Below are 14,229 nucleotides of genomic sequence, written 5' to 3' on the forward strand. Positions count from 1 at the left end.
AAGGGATGGACGCAGAGAATATGAGCGTGGTGGGACAAAGAGGAGGAGGAGGACGCCCAACGCGGGGACCCCCCAAAAGCTGGATCTGGCCCCGTGCCTCCCCTCTAGGCAGTGCCAAGGACCGAAGGAGCCACTTTGCTCCTGAAACCTCTCTACTCTGAGCCCTGCATCGTGGCCGTGCTCACTTCACGTTGACGTGCCCATCCCACACCTTCCCCCCATGGAATTTTGGGGACCCGTGGCACCGCCCTGCCCTGTCTCTGGTGCCGCTTGCCCCTGTCCCCACCACGGTGCCACTTCGGCGGGCAGGAACACGTCCGTGGGGCCCGGTGGTACCTTCTTGGCTCCGGTCAGGGCTGCCTTCTGCAGCTTGTTGTAGCAGTACTTGGCGTAGGTGCTGATGGCCACCCCTGCAAGAGAGAGCAGAGCGCCGTCACGAGGACGTCGGGGAGCCACCGGGGGCCACCACTGTGGCATCGCCGGGGGTGGTGGCTCCATCTCCGTCCCTGTCACCTGCTGGGGTCCTTTCAAGGTGGACACGGAGCAGTAGGAGGGGATGGCCCCGCTCTGGGGACATCCCGGGAGCTCCGTGTCCAGGACAGAAGCTTTGGTTTCGTCGTGGCCCCGAAGAGCAGGATCTGACCAGTTCCCACCACCACCAGTGACCCTGCTGGATCAGCAGCAGGAGCATGGCTGCGGGTCCAGATGCACGCGGGGATGCACGCGTGGCCCCAAACTTTCCCTGAGCCAAGAGCAAAACAAACTGGATCCTTCTAAACCAGCCCCTGGGGATTTGATTGGGTATCCACATGGATGAGGACGGGGGAAGCAATGTGCTGCCTCCTTCTGCTTCCTCCTCCAGGCAAAATCCCTTTAAAAATATTTTTTAAAATTTATTTTTTATTCTTTTTTTTTTTTAAATATATTTTCATTACTTTATGTACTTTTTATTTTTATATTTGTGCAAAGCAGAGAACAAAGTCATCTTTCAGAAGATCCTGTGGTCAGCTCCTCGTTGGCATTGCTACCCCTCCACCATCCTGACACCCCCAAAAATGTCGTGATTAAACCCAACCTGAGGTCATCGTTTGCCTCCATCCCTGGATGCCACTGCCAAAGGCAGCCATGGGTTTCTCTGGGGTTTTCTGGAGCCCCCCATGTGTGGGGACCAGGGGGTCCCCCTGTCCTGATGCCAGCTATGATGACACCGAGATGTGGTGATGCCGGCACAAGCCATCGCATGGTGACACCTATGCCCACTGGGGACTTGATGACCAAGGTCATCAAGTCCAACCATCAATGAAGATCACCAATTGATCATCAAGTCCAAACATCAACTGAGATCATCAATTGGTTATCAAGACCAACCATCGGTGAAGATCATCAGCTGATCATCAAGTCCTACCATCAACGAAGATAACCAATTGACCAAGTCCAACTGTCAATGAAGATCACCAATTGATCATCAAGTCCAAACATCAACTGAGATCATCAGTTGGTCATCAAGTCCAACCATCGGTGAAGATCACCAACTGATCATCAAATCCTACCGTCAATGAAGATCACAAATCGATCTTCAAGTCCACCCATCAACTGAGATCATCAATTGGTCATCAAGTCCAACCATTGGTGAAGATCACCAACTGATCATCAAGTCCAACCATTGGTGAAGATCACCAACTGATCATCATGTCCAACTGTCAATGAAGATAACCAATTGGTCAAGTCCAACTGTCAATGAAGATCATCAATCGATCATGAAGTCCAACCACCAATGAAGATCATCAATTGATGATCAAGTCCAACCGTCAACGAAGATCATCAGTTGACCATCAAGTCCAACCATCAAAGAGCAGATTCGGGACTCCCGGCCACTCGGGGGGGTCCCCGAGCCCCTTCCTCCCCGCTCCCCGTGCAGCGCAGCCCCTCCAAGCACCTACGCAGCGAGCAGAGCCCAGGGGGAGCTGGGGAGTGGGGGGGTGAAAGCCGAAAAGCAGCAGCTTTGCTACGAGGGCCGAGAGAGGGGGGGCCCCAAGCGAGCGGTGACACGACCCCTACCATCATGCTCTTCGATATAGGGCTTGGGTTTCTTTCTCAATTTGGATTTCTTCTTACTGTTCCTTTCCAGGACCTCTTTAATGTGCTGTGTCACTGGGAAACAAACAAAGCGATGAAGACAACAGAATGGAACAAAATAAAATAAAACGAAATGAATGAAATATAAAATGGAATGAAATATAAAATGGAAGGAAATTAAAAAAAATAAAATTAAAAAAATAAAAAAGCAAATAAAAATAAATGCAGTAAGTCAAAATTAAAAAATATAAAATATTCAAATGTAAAAACAAAATAATATGAAAAACGATTAAAAACAAACAAGAATAAATAAAAATCAAACAAAATGAAATAAAAATATAAAAATATAATATAAAAATAAATATAAAAACATAAATACGAAACATGGAGGAAAATAGAAAATTGAAAAAATATGAAATAAAACCTAAAAAAAAAAATAAAAAAAAGGAAACCAAATAACAATGAAACAACACAAAGTGAATAAAAATGGAACAAAACAACAAAATGGCTGGACGGGCAGGGGCCTTTCAAACCTGCCCGCTCCCACGGGCTCCGGTGAGCGCCCCGGTGGGTCGAGGGCGCGTTCGGTAGTGCCGTGGCTGAGCGGGGCGGCATGAGGCCGACGCGTGGTGCGGGCACGGGCAGCGTCTCCGCTCGGTGGCACAGCAAAGCCAGCGCGTGGCGCGGGGCGAAGTGAGCTTGGTGCCTCTGCTGCGGGTGCTGGTGGTGGCCGCGGGCCCCTCGCCGTGCCCCAATGGGGGGGGTTGTCCCCATGTAGAGCCCCACGGGGCTCGTCGTGGAGATGGATGTGGTGGATGTCATCTATCTGGGGTGTCTGGATGTCAACCTGAACTTTTTCAGTTCAGGTTTTTAGAAAGAGGGTGTTGAAGTATGGGCTCGATGACCGTATCGAAAATGGGGTGAGCACTTGGCCCCCATAGCAGCAAGCCCTGGGCATATATCGGAGAGCACTGGGCACACTGGGAAGAGCCCAGCGCAGGGCCCATGAGGGGTGGCAGGGCCTGGAGCCCCCCTTTCCACGAGGAGAGACCCCAATATCTGGGGCTGCTCGGCCTGGAGAGGAGGAGGCTCCGGGGGAGCTCCCCCACGTCCCTGCTCACAAGGAGATGGACTTGGTGGATCTTCAGGATGCGGCCATCCCAAAACCCACGGAGCTCTGATTCGCGGAGAGGGAAGGTGAAACCAGAGCACGGGGGCCACACAAATTGATGGGACCCCCCTGGCTCATCCCCACCCAGCACCTCGGGGGCGGCCGAGCCCGCGCCGTGAGCGGAGGTGTCCAAGCTCCCTTCGTGCCGGGCCTCGTGCTGGGTTGCTGTGCGCCCAGAGGAGAGGGTCGGTGCTAAGGGGCCAGCCCTGCAACCACTGCACCTCCTGGCCGAATTTCTCACCCACGTTTCATCAAGGACACGACGGGGAGAGGAAAAAAAAAAACAAGACCCAAGGAATGGGGTGGGTGCGCCATCGGCCAACGGCACCCGGTTTGCCTCTTACCTTTGGTGTCGTTCACCGGATCCATGTGCCTGTAAATATATCCTTCTAGGTAGGAATGGAATTTGGGGGTGGGGGGGAAGAAGGCCAAACAAATGGCCATGAGCTCCCAGCCCCGGGCCAGGCTCTCGTATCGGAAGTTCTCGGTGGTCTGCCGGCACAGCTGGATGTAGAGCTCGTCTCGCAGGCCCTGCATGCTCCAGCCCTTGGTGGCGATCTCCAAGGCCACGTTGAGTTGGTCCGTCTTGGCCCGCCGGTCCCCCATGTACATCTGAATCAGTTTAAATATCTCGCACGCCTCCTTCTTGACGTTGCGGTCGTTGGTCATGATCATGGGCTTCTTGATGGACTCGCTGCTCCAGGCCAGCATGTTGGCGATGGACACCTTCCTACGGAAGAGCCCCTGCGTGTGCTTGTTGAAGTGCTTGGAGGCCCAGTTCTCAATGTCCGTCTCCGAGGAGGGCTTCCGTAGGTTGAAGGTGGGGAAGACGCAGCTGGCGCTGGGCATCATGTTCCTGGTCTGCCTGCTGCTCTCGAACTGGGCGCAGGCGCCGAGGTCTTCTGACTGGGAGAGAACGGCCGGGCAGGGTTATTAGAATCACAGAATCACAGAATTTCTAGGTTGGAAGAGACCTCGAGATCATTGAGTCCTGACCCACTGTGGACAGCAGACGACGGTGGCCAGCCCCCTGTCCACAAAGCCACCTTCGCACACGGTTTTCTGGTGTCCCCAAGCCCAGGAGGAGGCTGGTGGACACCAGCACCAGGCTGGGGACAAGTGACTTTGGGAGCCAGACACGTTCTCGTGGACACCAGGAGCAGGTGGGACCCTAAAAGGCATTGTCAGATAGGGTTTTCTTCCCTTGGATCCCATGTGCAGAAGGACTTTGGTGCCTGGGGTTTAGCCTCGCACATCACCCACCTGGTGAGGACCTGGTGCTGGTTTGGGTCCTCCTGCTACTGGTACCAGTGCTGACCCAGGATTTGGGGCATCAGCAACCTGCCCCAGCATCCCACCGCCCTCAGCGTGAACAATTTCTTCCCGATATACAATTGAATCCAATTAGCCCCGGCCCTAATTAATTAGCACAGCTGGGGGGAAGCCAGAGCCTGAGGGACTGAGCACCAACAGCAGGTGGCCGTGACCCCCTGGCAGGTCCTGCTAGGGGTCCTCCTGCTCTAATGTTCTAATTAAGAAGGGCAATTTACTTACTTAATTTTTTTATTTAAACTACCCTGGGTTCTGCCTCATCCCAGCTGCTACGGCCCCGAAGAAATTGCCGGCCAAACCCTGGTTTCTGGCACGGGAGCTGTTGGAGGAGAAGCAGCTCCTGAAGCCACAGCGCGGCGCAGAGCTCGAGCTACCGGGGCTGTGGTGTCACCTGCGGGCATGTCCTGCTGGATTTGAGGTAGAATTTGGGGTTCAAACCTGCTTTACAACGAAAACGAGCTTTATTTAACCGTCAGTGTGGTGAGGATGCCAAGCATGGTTGGCTTGCCAAGGCTTCAGTGGCACCCAAAGGATGGGGGGTCCGTGGGATGTGTGGGGACACCCCCAAACCACCTGGGATGCCCCAAAACCACCAGGGACGCCCCCAAAACCACCAGGGACGCCCCCGGGTCGTTACCTGAGATGGGTGCAGGTAGGGCTCGGGGGATGCCAGGTTGGTCTGCACGGAGACGCTCTTCTCCAGCAGGATCTGGGGGAAGCCCAGCTTCTCGAAGGTGTTCCTCTTCCAGTGCTTGTTGTCCTGCTGGGCCAGCGCCTCGTCCTCGCTGAAGGCTCGCACCACCGGGCCCGGCATGGGCAAGGGCAACGCGCCGTCGCTCTCGTAGCCCGAGCCGTCCTTTTGGGAATCCCAACTGCTCCGTTGCTTCATGTGGTAGTGAGCTTGCTGTGCCTCCCACGCCAGCCGTGCCTGCGCCAAAAAGGGCTCGGGGAAGCCCCGCGCCGCCTCCGCCTCGGCCGCCTTGCTCTCCGTCCGGTTCATCTGCGAGCGCGCCGGCACGGCACGATCCTCGCCCGCCGCCGGCTGCTCGCCGAGAGCCTCCCGGTCCCCCGAGCCGTCCGTGGAGGAGGCGTTGGGCTCGTGGGGCAGCGAGGGCTTGCGGCTTTTCCTTTTCCTGGTGGAGGGCGAGTAGCCGGTGGAGGACATGGTGTCCTGTTGGCTGGACCACGACATAGAGTCCTCGCCCGGGGCCGCCTGGCCCGCTGGTTGCCCGGGGCAGAATTCGGGTCCTTCCATGCTGCTGTAGTCACCCGATTTGACGTCCAGGCGCTGGTCACGGAGCAGGCAGGGGCTGTGCTGCAGCGAGTAGGAGCCGCCGATGGGGTTGGGCGAGTACTTGTGGCGCAACCCCGTCTTCATCTTGGGGCTGGAGCCCGACTGCTCGACGTAGACCAGCTGCCGGACGTACTCCTTGCCCGCGGGGCTGTACTCCAGGCTCATGAACCTGTCGGGACACTTCTGCTTGGTGAGCACCAGCTGCTGGTAGGGCGAGTTGGAGCCTTGCTTGGGCGACTGGAGGAAGGGGTGAGGCTTGCGGATGGGCGACTTTTGGGGCGAGCCGGCCTTGTAGCTGCCGCTGGCTTCGTACTGCATGTCCACGGGGGGCTCGTCGTAGATGGGCGCCTGGTACTCCATGGGGGGCTCCTCGTAGAGCGGCGGCTCGTAGGCGTAGCGGGGCGAGGAGGGCTGCGACTCGCTCGAGTGCTTGCGGTGCTGCGTCTGCAGCGGGGAGCAGAAGGAATCGCCCCGGCCCAGCAGCGGCGAGCAGCTGCCCACGTGCTCAGCCCTCTTCAAGAAGGGCGAGGGCTTCCTCTCCGGGAAGAAAACGGAGTTGTCGGCCTCGGGGGTGAAGGTCTGAAGGTTGGGGGACTGCTGGCCCCCCGAGGGGCGGCGCGAGCGGGTGCCCGGTTGGCCGTCGGGCGCGTAGCCGTTGCCCTGGTGCATGAGGAAGCTGGGCTCGCGGTCGGTCACCTTGATCAGCATCCGCTCCTTGGTGCCGGCGTTCCATCGCAGGGAGGACGTCCTGGGGGGGGCAAACACAGCGGTCAGGGGGTGACCTGTAAGGTAGCCAAAAAATCTTGGACAGCCCAGGGCATGGCGCACAGCTCCACGTCCCAGAGCCGTGCACACCACATTTGGACGTCCCCTCCTCGCATCCCCATCCCACCTCCTCCACCCGGCCCCCTCCTTGGATTCCCGGTGTCCCCCTCCTTCTCCTCCAGCCCCCTGCTTGGGCATTGTCCCCTCCGTCCCCGTTCCTTTGGTGCGCCCTCCCCGCCAACAAAAAACCCCAGCCTCGCCCCCCCCCCTCCTGAAATTTTCCACTGAAACTCTGAAAAAAAAAAACAAATGGCGTAGGGCACAGCACGAAGAAGCTCCGGGAAGGACCACAACACCCAAACTCAGGGTTTTTATAACGGGTGCGTGAATGAACCCCTGCGCGTGCCACCGGCGTCCTCATGCTCTGAAACCACGGGGGGCACCTCCTGGCAGCACCAGAGCAGCTGGGGCAATTTTGGGGCGTTTTAGATGGGTGCCGTGCCCAGCTGGGCTCCTAGAGCAAGACCAGCACCCTGCACGCGATGCTCGTGCTGAAAACTTTTTGACTGCTTTCATCTGCACGGCGTTTCCACAGCTTTTCGGCTGCAGCCTTCAAGCTGGATTGCAGCCAGCGCAGATGGGGGCCCGGTTGAGGGTCTTGGAGAGCCTGGTGCCAGCTGGGGCTTCCAGAAGCCCCCCCGTTACACCACATCAAGTTGGGAATGGGACAGAGCCCTGCTCAGTTCCTCAACCCCAGCATCGCCGCTGTGCGTCCCGGTGCCTTTGGGGTTGAAAGCTCTGCTAAAAATGAAGCTCACGATGGAGAAACCTGCTTTTGGGGCAGATCTGATGTCTTTGAGGAGGTCAAAAACGGTCAGACCCGAGCCATCCCCAGCAGCACCAGAGGTGCCACCGAGGTGCAGGGACCACCCCCGGACAGGGACAGGTCCCCCGGGGTGCTCTGTGCAGAGGGGAGCCTCCAAAACCGCCCCCATACATCCAACCCGCCTCCGTCCCACAGGCACCGCAACCAGAGAGTGAAAAACCTCTCCCATTTCCCATATTTGCAGCCCCCACCCCTATTTCAGCAGCAGCGGGTAGGAATAAAAACCCCACCGAGCAGACCGCGGCGCGGCGCCTCGCGTCCCCCAGCCGAGGCAGAGCTGTAAATCAGAGCAGGAACAGCAAGCAATAACCCCAGAGCTCCACCGTGCCATCCGGGGTTATTGCTGAGCACTAGAAAGCATCACCACGGGCTAAATTTAATTTTCTGCCTGTAAAAGGAATGCTCGGAAAAGGGCTTTTTGCTTTTTTCTTTTTGCGGCTAAATCGCTGCAGCCGCCGTGCCCACGAGAGGCTCGGTGACGGCGATAAGTGGAAATGATCCTGATGGCGAGGAGAGGCCAGCACGGGGCCAAGCCCAGCTCCATGCAGGGTTTTGCTAGAAAAAGTGCCTGTTTTTGGTGCTCGCAGGCATGGCTCGGCTCCACGAATCGTGCCAAAACCGATGCCCGCAGACGGCTCCGCGAGTGTTTCTGCTCGTCCTGGTTCCCCTTCGCTCCTCTTCCCTTGAATTTTTGAATTTCCCTTGAAATGGCACCAGCACGGCTGCGCTTACAACCCCACGCGCAACCCCATTGCGAAATGCCCCCCAAAATCCTCTAACCTTGTACCAGAAAAAACAATTTATGTGAAATCAGTGGGCAGGGACGTTAAAATCAGCGTTGCGCCAGGGAACACCAGCACGGACCGTGGCGGGGCTGCTGTAGCAGCACCACCGACCTTCCCCATCTTCCCCTGCAGACTCTGGCACCGTTGCCCCAAATGCTGCCAGCAGCACCGGGCGTTGCACCAAAACTGCTGCATTTCTGTCCTGCAACACCCAAAAGCAAGACCGACCCCGACACGCGCATCTCCTCGCGCTGCCTCTGCTTGTGGTGGTGTTATTCAGCCCGTGCCAGTAATTTAGCTCTAGAATTAAATGCCTTTTCACCTCTCGGAGGGGAAAAAAAAGCCCTTAAATTGCAGTAATTCACATAAATCAGCTTCCCACGTGGTTCGTGCGCGGCGGTGCTCGCACCCAGCAGAGGGTGAACCCAGGCAGAACCGTCCTCGCTGTCCCCGCGCGGGGTCGTTCCCTTTGGAGATCTTTCCAATGCGACCCCCCCAAGACTTCGTTGCTCCTTATCTGGCGTGCCCAAGGACGTGCCAACGCAAGAGCTACACTTACAAACACCCCGGAGCTCAGATCCTGATGGAGATCTCAAATCCCCGCTCGCTGCTGACGGCGTTTGGAAGGGCGGCGATTCGGCTCCCTGCACCGGGCGCGGGCATTTCGGCAGGGCTGCGATCCCAGGGTGCTTCCGACCCAGTGAGGCCAGCACCCACCGTCCGGCGAGGGGCTGCATCAGTGCATTTTGCCCCAAAATGTGAGCGCACCGGGCTCCTCTGCAAACCTTGGGGGAGCGCAAACGGCGTTTCGCCTCCTCTGCCGTGCGTTTCCGAGCCCCCCGGCCTCTCCGCGTCCTCCTCCTCCTCCTCGCCTCCCCTGCTGTGCACATGGGTTTCGCTCTTGCCTCGGCACTCAGCTTTTCCTGGTGCATCCCTGCGACGGGGAAGAAGCAGCAGGAACGGCACCGGAGGGGTGTCAGCAGCGGTTGGGGGCCGGGAACAGGCGGGGACGGGGCTCATCTCGCCGCCCGCGCTCAGCTTTGGAGAGCCTCCAGCCCATCTGCCGACGGCAAGGCTCGCTCCAAGGGTGCCCGAGGTCTCCCGGGGGCTTCGTTCCCTGCCTAAAATACTGCTGCAGCCTCGAGGCCTGCGAGCAAAGCAAGCACGAAGCTCCCTGCCAAAAAAAAAAAAAACAAAACTCCAAAGAACCGCCGCAGTTAAATGAAAAGAAGGAGAGATTTTTGCCTTGGGCTGAGCGCGCCGCCCTGCCAAGCCTTCCCCTTAATGAAAGGAGCAGGCTGCGACATTCGGGGCACCTTTTTGGTGCGTTTTTGGACCGTGCTTTTGCCTTCAGGGCTGCAGAACCCGAATTTCTCCGTGCAATATTTCCCCCCGCCCGCCGCTTCCCGTCTCCCGTGGCGTCCGCTCCAATTAGCGGCAGCGGGAGCCAAGCCAGGAGGAGGAGATAACGAGCCCTCCATCCCTCACCCCCCTTCAATACCACGGAGTTTTCCCTCGCAGGAACCCCCCCAAAATCCCCTAATTTCTGTAGGACGAGCAGCAGCTCATTGGACAGGTGGACGGGTCCGCATCCCTTCCACCCCTCACCTGCACCGGGGACCAGAAAACTGGGGGAAAAAGGATTTTTGTGGGCTCTGGGTTTTGAAGGAAAGGCTGAAACGGGCTCGTTTGGCTGGCTCTTACGTGAGAGCGAGGAGGGGAGGTGGAGGAGCCTTCATCGTGATGAAGAGGAGCTGGCAGCAGAAGGCGGGGAGTGGTGGTGACATTTCCGAGAGGCGCAGCGCCGCGGGGAGCCGTGCTCGGGGGTCCCGGTGAGCTGGCAACGCGTTCCCGCAGCCAGCCGGGGATTTCGGCTCCTGCTCCCACCCGAGCAGATCCACGCACCCCAGGGTGCTGAGCCCCGATGCCGATTTTGGAGCCCGCAGGAGGGGCTCGGGCCAGGAGCCCCCCTCCCCAAGGCTGCGCCAGCCCCGCTCCCACCTCCCCGCAGCCCGCAGGCAGGGGGCACTTGAGACCGGCTCCTCCAGAAGGAAGCCCACTCTCAGCTAATTAACCAAAGCTGCTAATTAGCTTCCTGGCTGCAGCTGGGGGGAGGGGGGACAACAAGGGCTGTCTGTGGAATTTTTCCAGGCTGAGGTCGGGGAGATGGAGGCGTCCCCTGCAGCGAGACGGGCGCGGGTACAAACAGGGCCACGCGCACTGATTGGGGTGAAATTTCCTTTTTTAATCGATGGGGAGAGGGCGGGGGCAGCTGCTGCCGGGGGTGGCACTCGCAGTGGGGGTGTTGTCCCCAGAATGTGCATCGGGTCCTGTCCCTGCATTGGTCCGGCACCACAGCCCTGTCCTGCTCCATGTCCCCATCACCTCTCCGTGTCCCCACGAGCGCTCCGTGTCCCCCCCACCAGCCTAAATCCAGGGAAGCTGGGGGGGCAGTTTCCTCAGCCCGACGATCACCTGAAATCCCGACCCCGATCCGAGCAGGACAACGCTGACGCCCATCTGACAAGCACGAAATAGGTGAAATGTGTGCTCACACCCATGTACAAATCCCCAAAAGGAGCCTAAATGTGGTTGCAGTGCCGAGAGCCATCCGAGACATCGCCCGCTGCGCTGGGACGCGCTGGGATGGACCAGGAGGGTCCCAGCTGCACCCCCAACCCCATATCAGACCCCACGACTTCTCTTGTGCCTGCCTGAAATGCCTTCCTTGTCTATGAGAATTAAAAGAAAATATTAAAATGCCATTTTATGAAATTTTGAAGCAGCCAGGCCGTGGTCCAGTGCTCAGAGAGCAGCGCAGATGGCACCGAGCTGCCGAAAGGGCACGCGGCGCCCCTGCTCCAAAAAAACACCAAAATAAATCCAAAACGAATCCCTTATTAAGGGCGGTCATAAAGCTAAAACCACAGCAGGTGGAGGAAACGAGACGGGGAGGAAAACCAGAAGACATCTGCAGCCCCTTCCCCACAGGCTGCCCACGCCCCACGCCGCGCTGCGGAGTCCACGTTTCGGACCCGAACCCCGGTACAGGAGGGAAATTTTGGCTACCTGTAGTGGAGGAGTTGACCTTCCGCATTGTAATCCCGATAAATGTCATATTCTTTCTCAAACACTCCGGAGGGCGGCGAACTGCAATACAGTAATGGTGAACAAGGGGTTACAACAGCGACTGCGACGCGCATGTGCCCTTATTAACGTCCCATTGCCTTTAGGATCAACAAAGATTTAGGATCCGTGAAGCCCATCCACAGAGATGGGCACCCCGTCGGGCTGGGCTTTGTGCCCATCTCCTGACATCAAGTTTTGAGTCATTAATTGGGTGATTAACAGATGATGGAAGAGAATAGAGTAGAGTAGAGTAGAGTGGAGTAGAGTAGAGTAGAGTAGAGTAGAGTAGAGTAGAGTAGAGTAGAGCAGAGTAGAGCGGAGTAGAGTAGGGTGGAGTAGAGTAGGGTGGAGTGGAGTGGAGTGGAGTGGAGTGGAGTGGAGTGGAGTGGAGTAGAGTAGAGCGGAGCAGAGCAGAGTAGAGTAGAGTGGAGTGGAGTGGAGTGGAGTGGAGTGGAGTGGAGTGGAGTGGAGTGGAGTGGAGTAGCATGGAGTGGAGTAGAGTAGAGTAGAGTGGAGTGGAGTGGAGTAGAGTAGAGTGGAGTAGGGTGGAGTGGAGTGGAGTAGAGTGGAGTGGAGTAGAGTGGAGTGGAGTGGAGTAGAGTAGAGTAGAGTAGAGTAGAGTAGAGTAGAGTAGAGTAGAGTGGAGTAGAGTAGAGTGGAGTGGAGTGGAGTAGAGTGGAGTGGAGTGGAGTGGAGTAGAGTAGAGTAGAGTAGAGTAGAGTAGAGTAGAGTAGAGTAGAGTAGAGTAGAGTGGAGTGGAGTGGAGTAGAGTAGAGTGGAGTAGGGTGGAGTGGAGTGGAGTAGAGTGGAGTGGAGTAGAGTGGAGTGGAGTAGAGTAGAGTAGAGTAGAGTAGAGTAGAGTAGAGTAGAGTAGAGTGGAGTAGAGTAGAGTGGAGTGGAGTGGAGTGGAGTGGAGTGGAGTAGAGTGGAGTAGAGTGGAGTAGAGTGGGATGGGGATGGGGATGGGGATGGGGACGGGGATGGGATGGGATGGGATGGGATGGGATGGGATGGGATGGGTTGGGATGGGGATGGGGACGGGGATGGGATGGGATGGGTTGGGATGGGATGGGGTGGGATTTATAACAACAGCCCCATGCAGAGGGCAAGGGTTATGGATATTCACCAACATCGCTCCCACTCCTCCCACTAATAGCCCTGCCGCTCCGTTGGCCAAAGCCAACACAGGTGGAAGGGGCGAGTGCCAAAAAAAGCCTTTTTTGGGCACATTCTCATTTACCACATCGCAGTTGGTTGTACCATGTGCACGCCGTGCCCCTCCCGCGCTCGTTAGCCACGTTATTAATCGTTGTCGAAGGGCAACGCGTTCTGATATTGCTCCTACTTACGGCCGGTATTTGCTCGGGGAGCACAGGAAAGGATTTTTTTTGCCTTTATCTCCTCTGAGGGCTGTGCAAATCGTCAGGCTCGTTTGCAAATTATTAGACATTTGATCCGCACCAGAACGTAACAGCAAACATCTGGAGAAATAACTTCCTCCTGAGCAGTTCTCTAAGCTGCCGCATTAACAAGCCCCACGTACACATTAAGGCGCTTGCGTTAATAAAATTCAGATCAGATGTTGGTTTCGGGAGAAGAAAACAAATCTTCCTAATAGGATAGACCTCAAAGAATTTATTCAAGCAAGTGGCAATAAAATTAAGCTTCTGTCAAAGCTAATTTTAATGAGACTTCTGAGCCCTGAAATTATGACGGCGTTGAATTGCTTAATCCCTTTTCCCTCTCCAACGCACGTGAAGGCGCGTGCCTCCTCTTTCGTGACATTCAGCCTCTTCTCAAGGGAAAGGCGTCAGCTCTCTCTTATCGTGCTGTACCCAGATCCACGACTGCAGCGTCCCCTCCACGGCGGGCAAGCCTTGGTAGGTTTGATGGAAGGGGACCGATGCTCACAAAGCTTCCTAAAGAAGCTGTGGAAAAAATACTTGAGGTTTATGGCAGTGGTTGTTGGGAGAAGACCTCCAGGAAACTCAAGGTCCAGAAGACCTCAAGAAAACTCAAGGTGAAGAAGACCTCAAGGAAACTCGAGGTCCAGAAGACCTCAAGGAAGTTCAAGGTGAAGAAGACCTCAAGGAAACTCAAGGTTCAGAAGACCTCAAGGAAGTTCAAGGTCAAGAAGACCTCAAGGAAACTCAAGGTCAAGAAGACCTCAAGGAAGCTCAAGGTCCAGAAGACCTCAAGGTATTTCAAGGTCAAGAAGACCTCCAGGAAGCTCAAGGTCAAGAAGACCTCAAGGAAACTCAAGGTCAAGAAGACCTCAAGGAAGTTCAAGGTCCAGAAGACCTCAAGGAAACTCGAGGTCAAGAAGACCTTCAGGCAAGTTCTTAGAATCACAGAATGTGCCGAGGGACCCACAAGCATCATCAGGTCCAACTCCTGAAAAGCATAGAAAGTCCAACTCAAGGTGCCCCCCAGCACCCGGTCCCTGCGTTAGGGTCATCAGCAGGGAGGTGTCCTCCAAGGAACCCACTTCAGAAACGTTTATGGGTTGGTTGCTTGGGATTTGTTTAATCCCTTTCTGAACCTGAAGCAATATCCACCTCCCATGGCAACACACTCCAGACACCTACTACATGCTGTGTACCTCACTTTGTCCCCTCCCTTCCAAAAAAAATACACAAAAAAATCACCCGATCATCAGCAGTCCCGTACAACCTTACATTTTTCAAGGCTCTTGCAAATAAAGGGCACCAAACGTGTTTCCTTCAATCTCAGGGCAAAACTGTGCTGGCTGGGACTCTGGGAGCAAGCTGAGGATGGGACCCGGGCTCCC

General features: G+C 56.3%; 1 protein-coding gene across 6 annotated transcripts in view; it reads right to left on the bottom strand.

Annotated features, from left to right (window-relative positions):
* The window catches only part of ARHGAP39 (Rho GTPase activating protein 39), an 83,619-nt gene that overhangs the window by 4,883 nt on the left and 64,507 nt on the right, over positions 1-14,229 (bottom strand). For 4 of the 6 annotated variants that reach the window (XR_011807308.1, XM_038175266.2, XM_072034205.1 and 1 more), the window contains exons 3-7: positions 11,379-11,459; positions 5,217-6,621; positions 3,592-4,153; positions 2,059-2,151; positions 337-410 (exon numbers count right to left, since the gene is read on the bottom strand). Coding sequence is in view for 5 of the 6 variants with exons in the window: in XM_038175266.2 (XP_038031194.2) it covers positions 337-410; positions 2,059-2,151; positions 3,592-4,153; positions 5,217-6,621; positions 11,379-11,459 (2,215 nt within the window). In the remaining variant the exon portion in view is untranslated. The remainder of the gene's footprint in view (positions 1-336; positions 411-2,058; positions 2,152-3,591; positions 4,154-5,216; positions 6,622-11,378; positions 11,460-14,229) is intronic. The other 2 variants (XM_072034206.1, XM_072034204.1) reach the window with 2 other exon arrangements.

The sequence above is a fragment of the Anas platyrhynchos genome, chromosome 2 (assembly GCF_047663525.1).
Source record: "Anas platyrhynchos isolate ZD024472 breed Pekin duck chromosome 2, IASCAAS_PekinDuck_T2T, whole genome shotgun sequence".
NCBI lineage: Eukaryota > Metazoa > Chordata > Aves > Anseriformes > Anatidae > Anas > Anas platyrhynchos.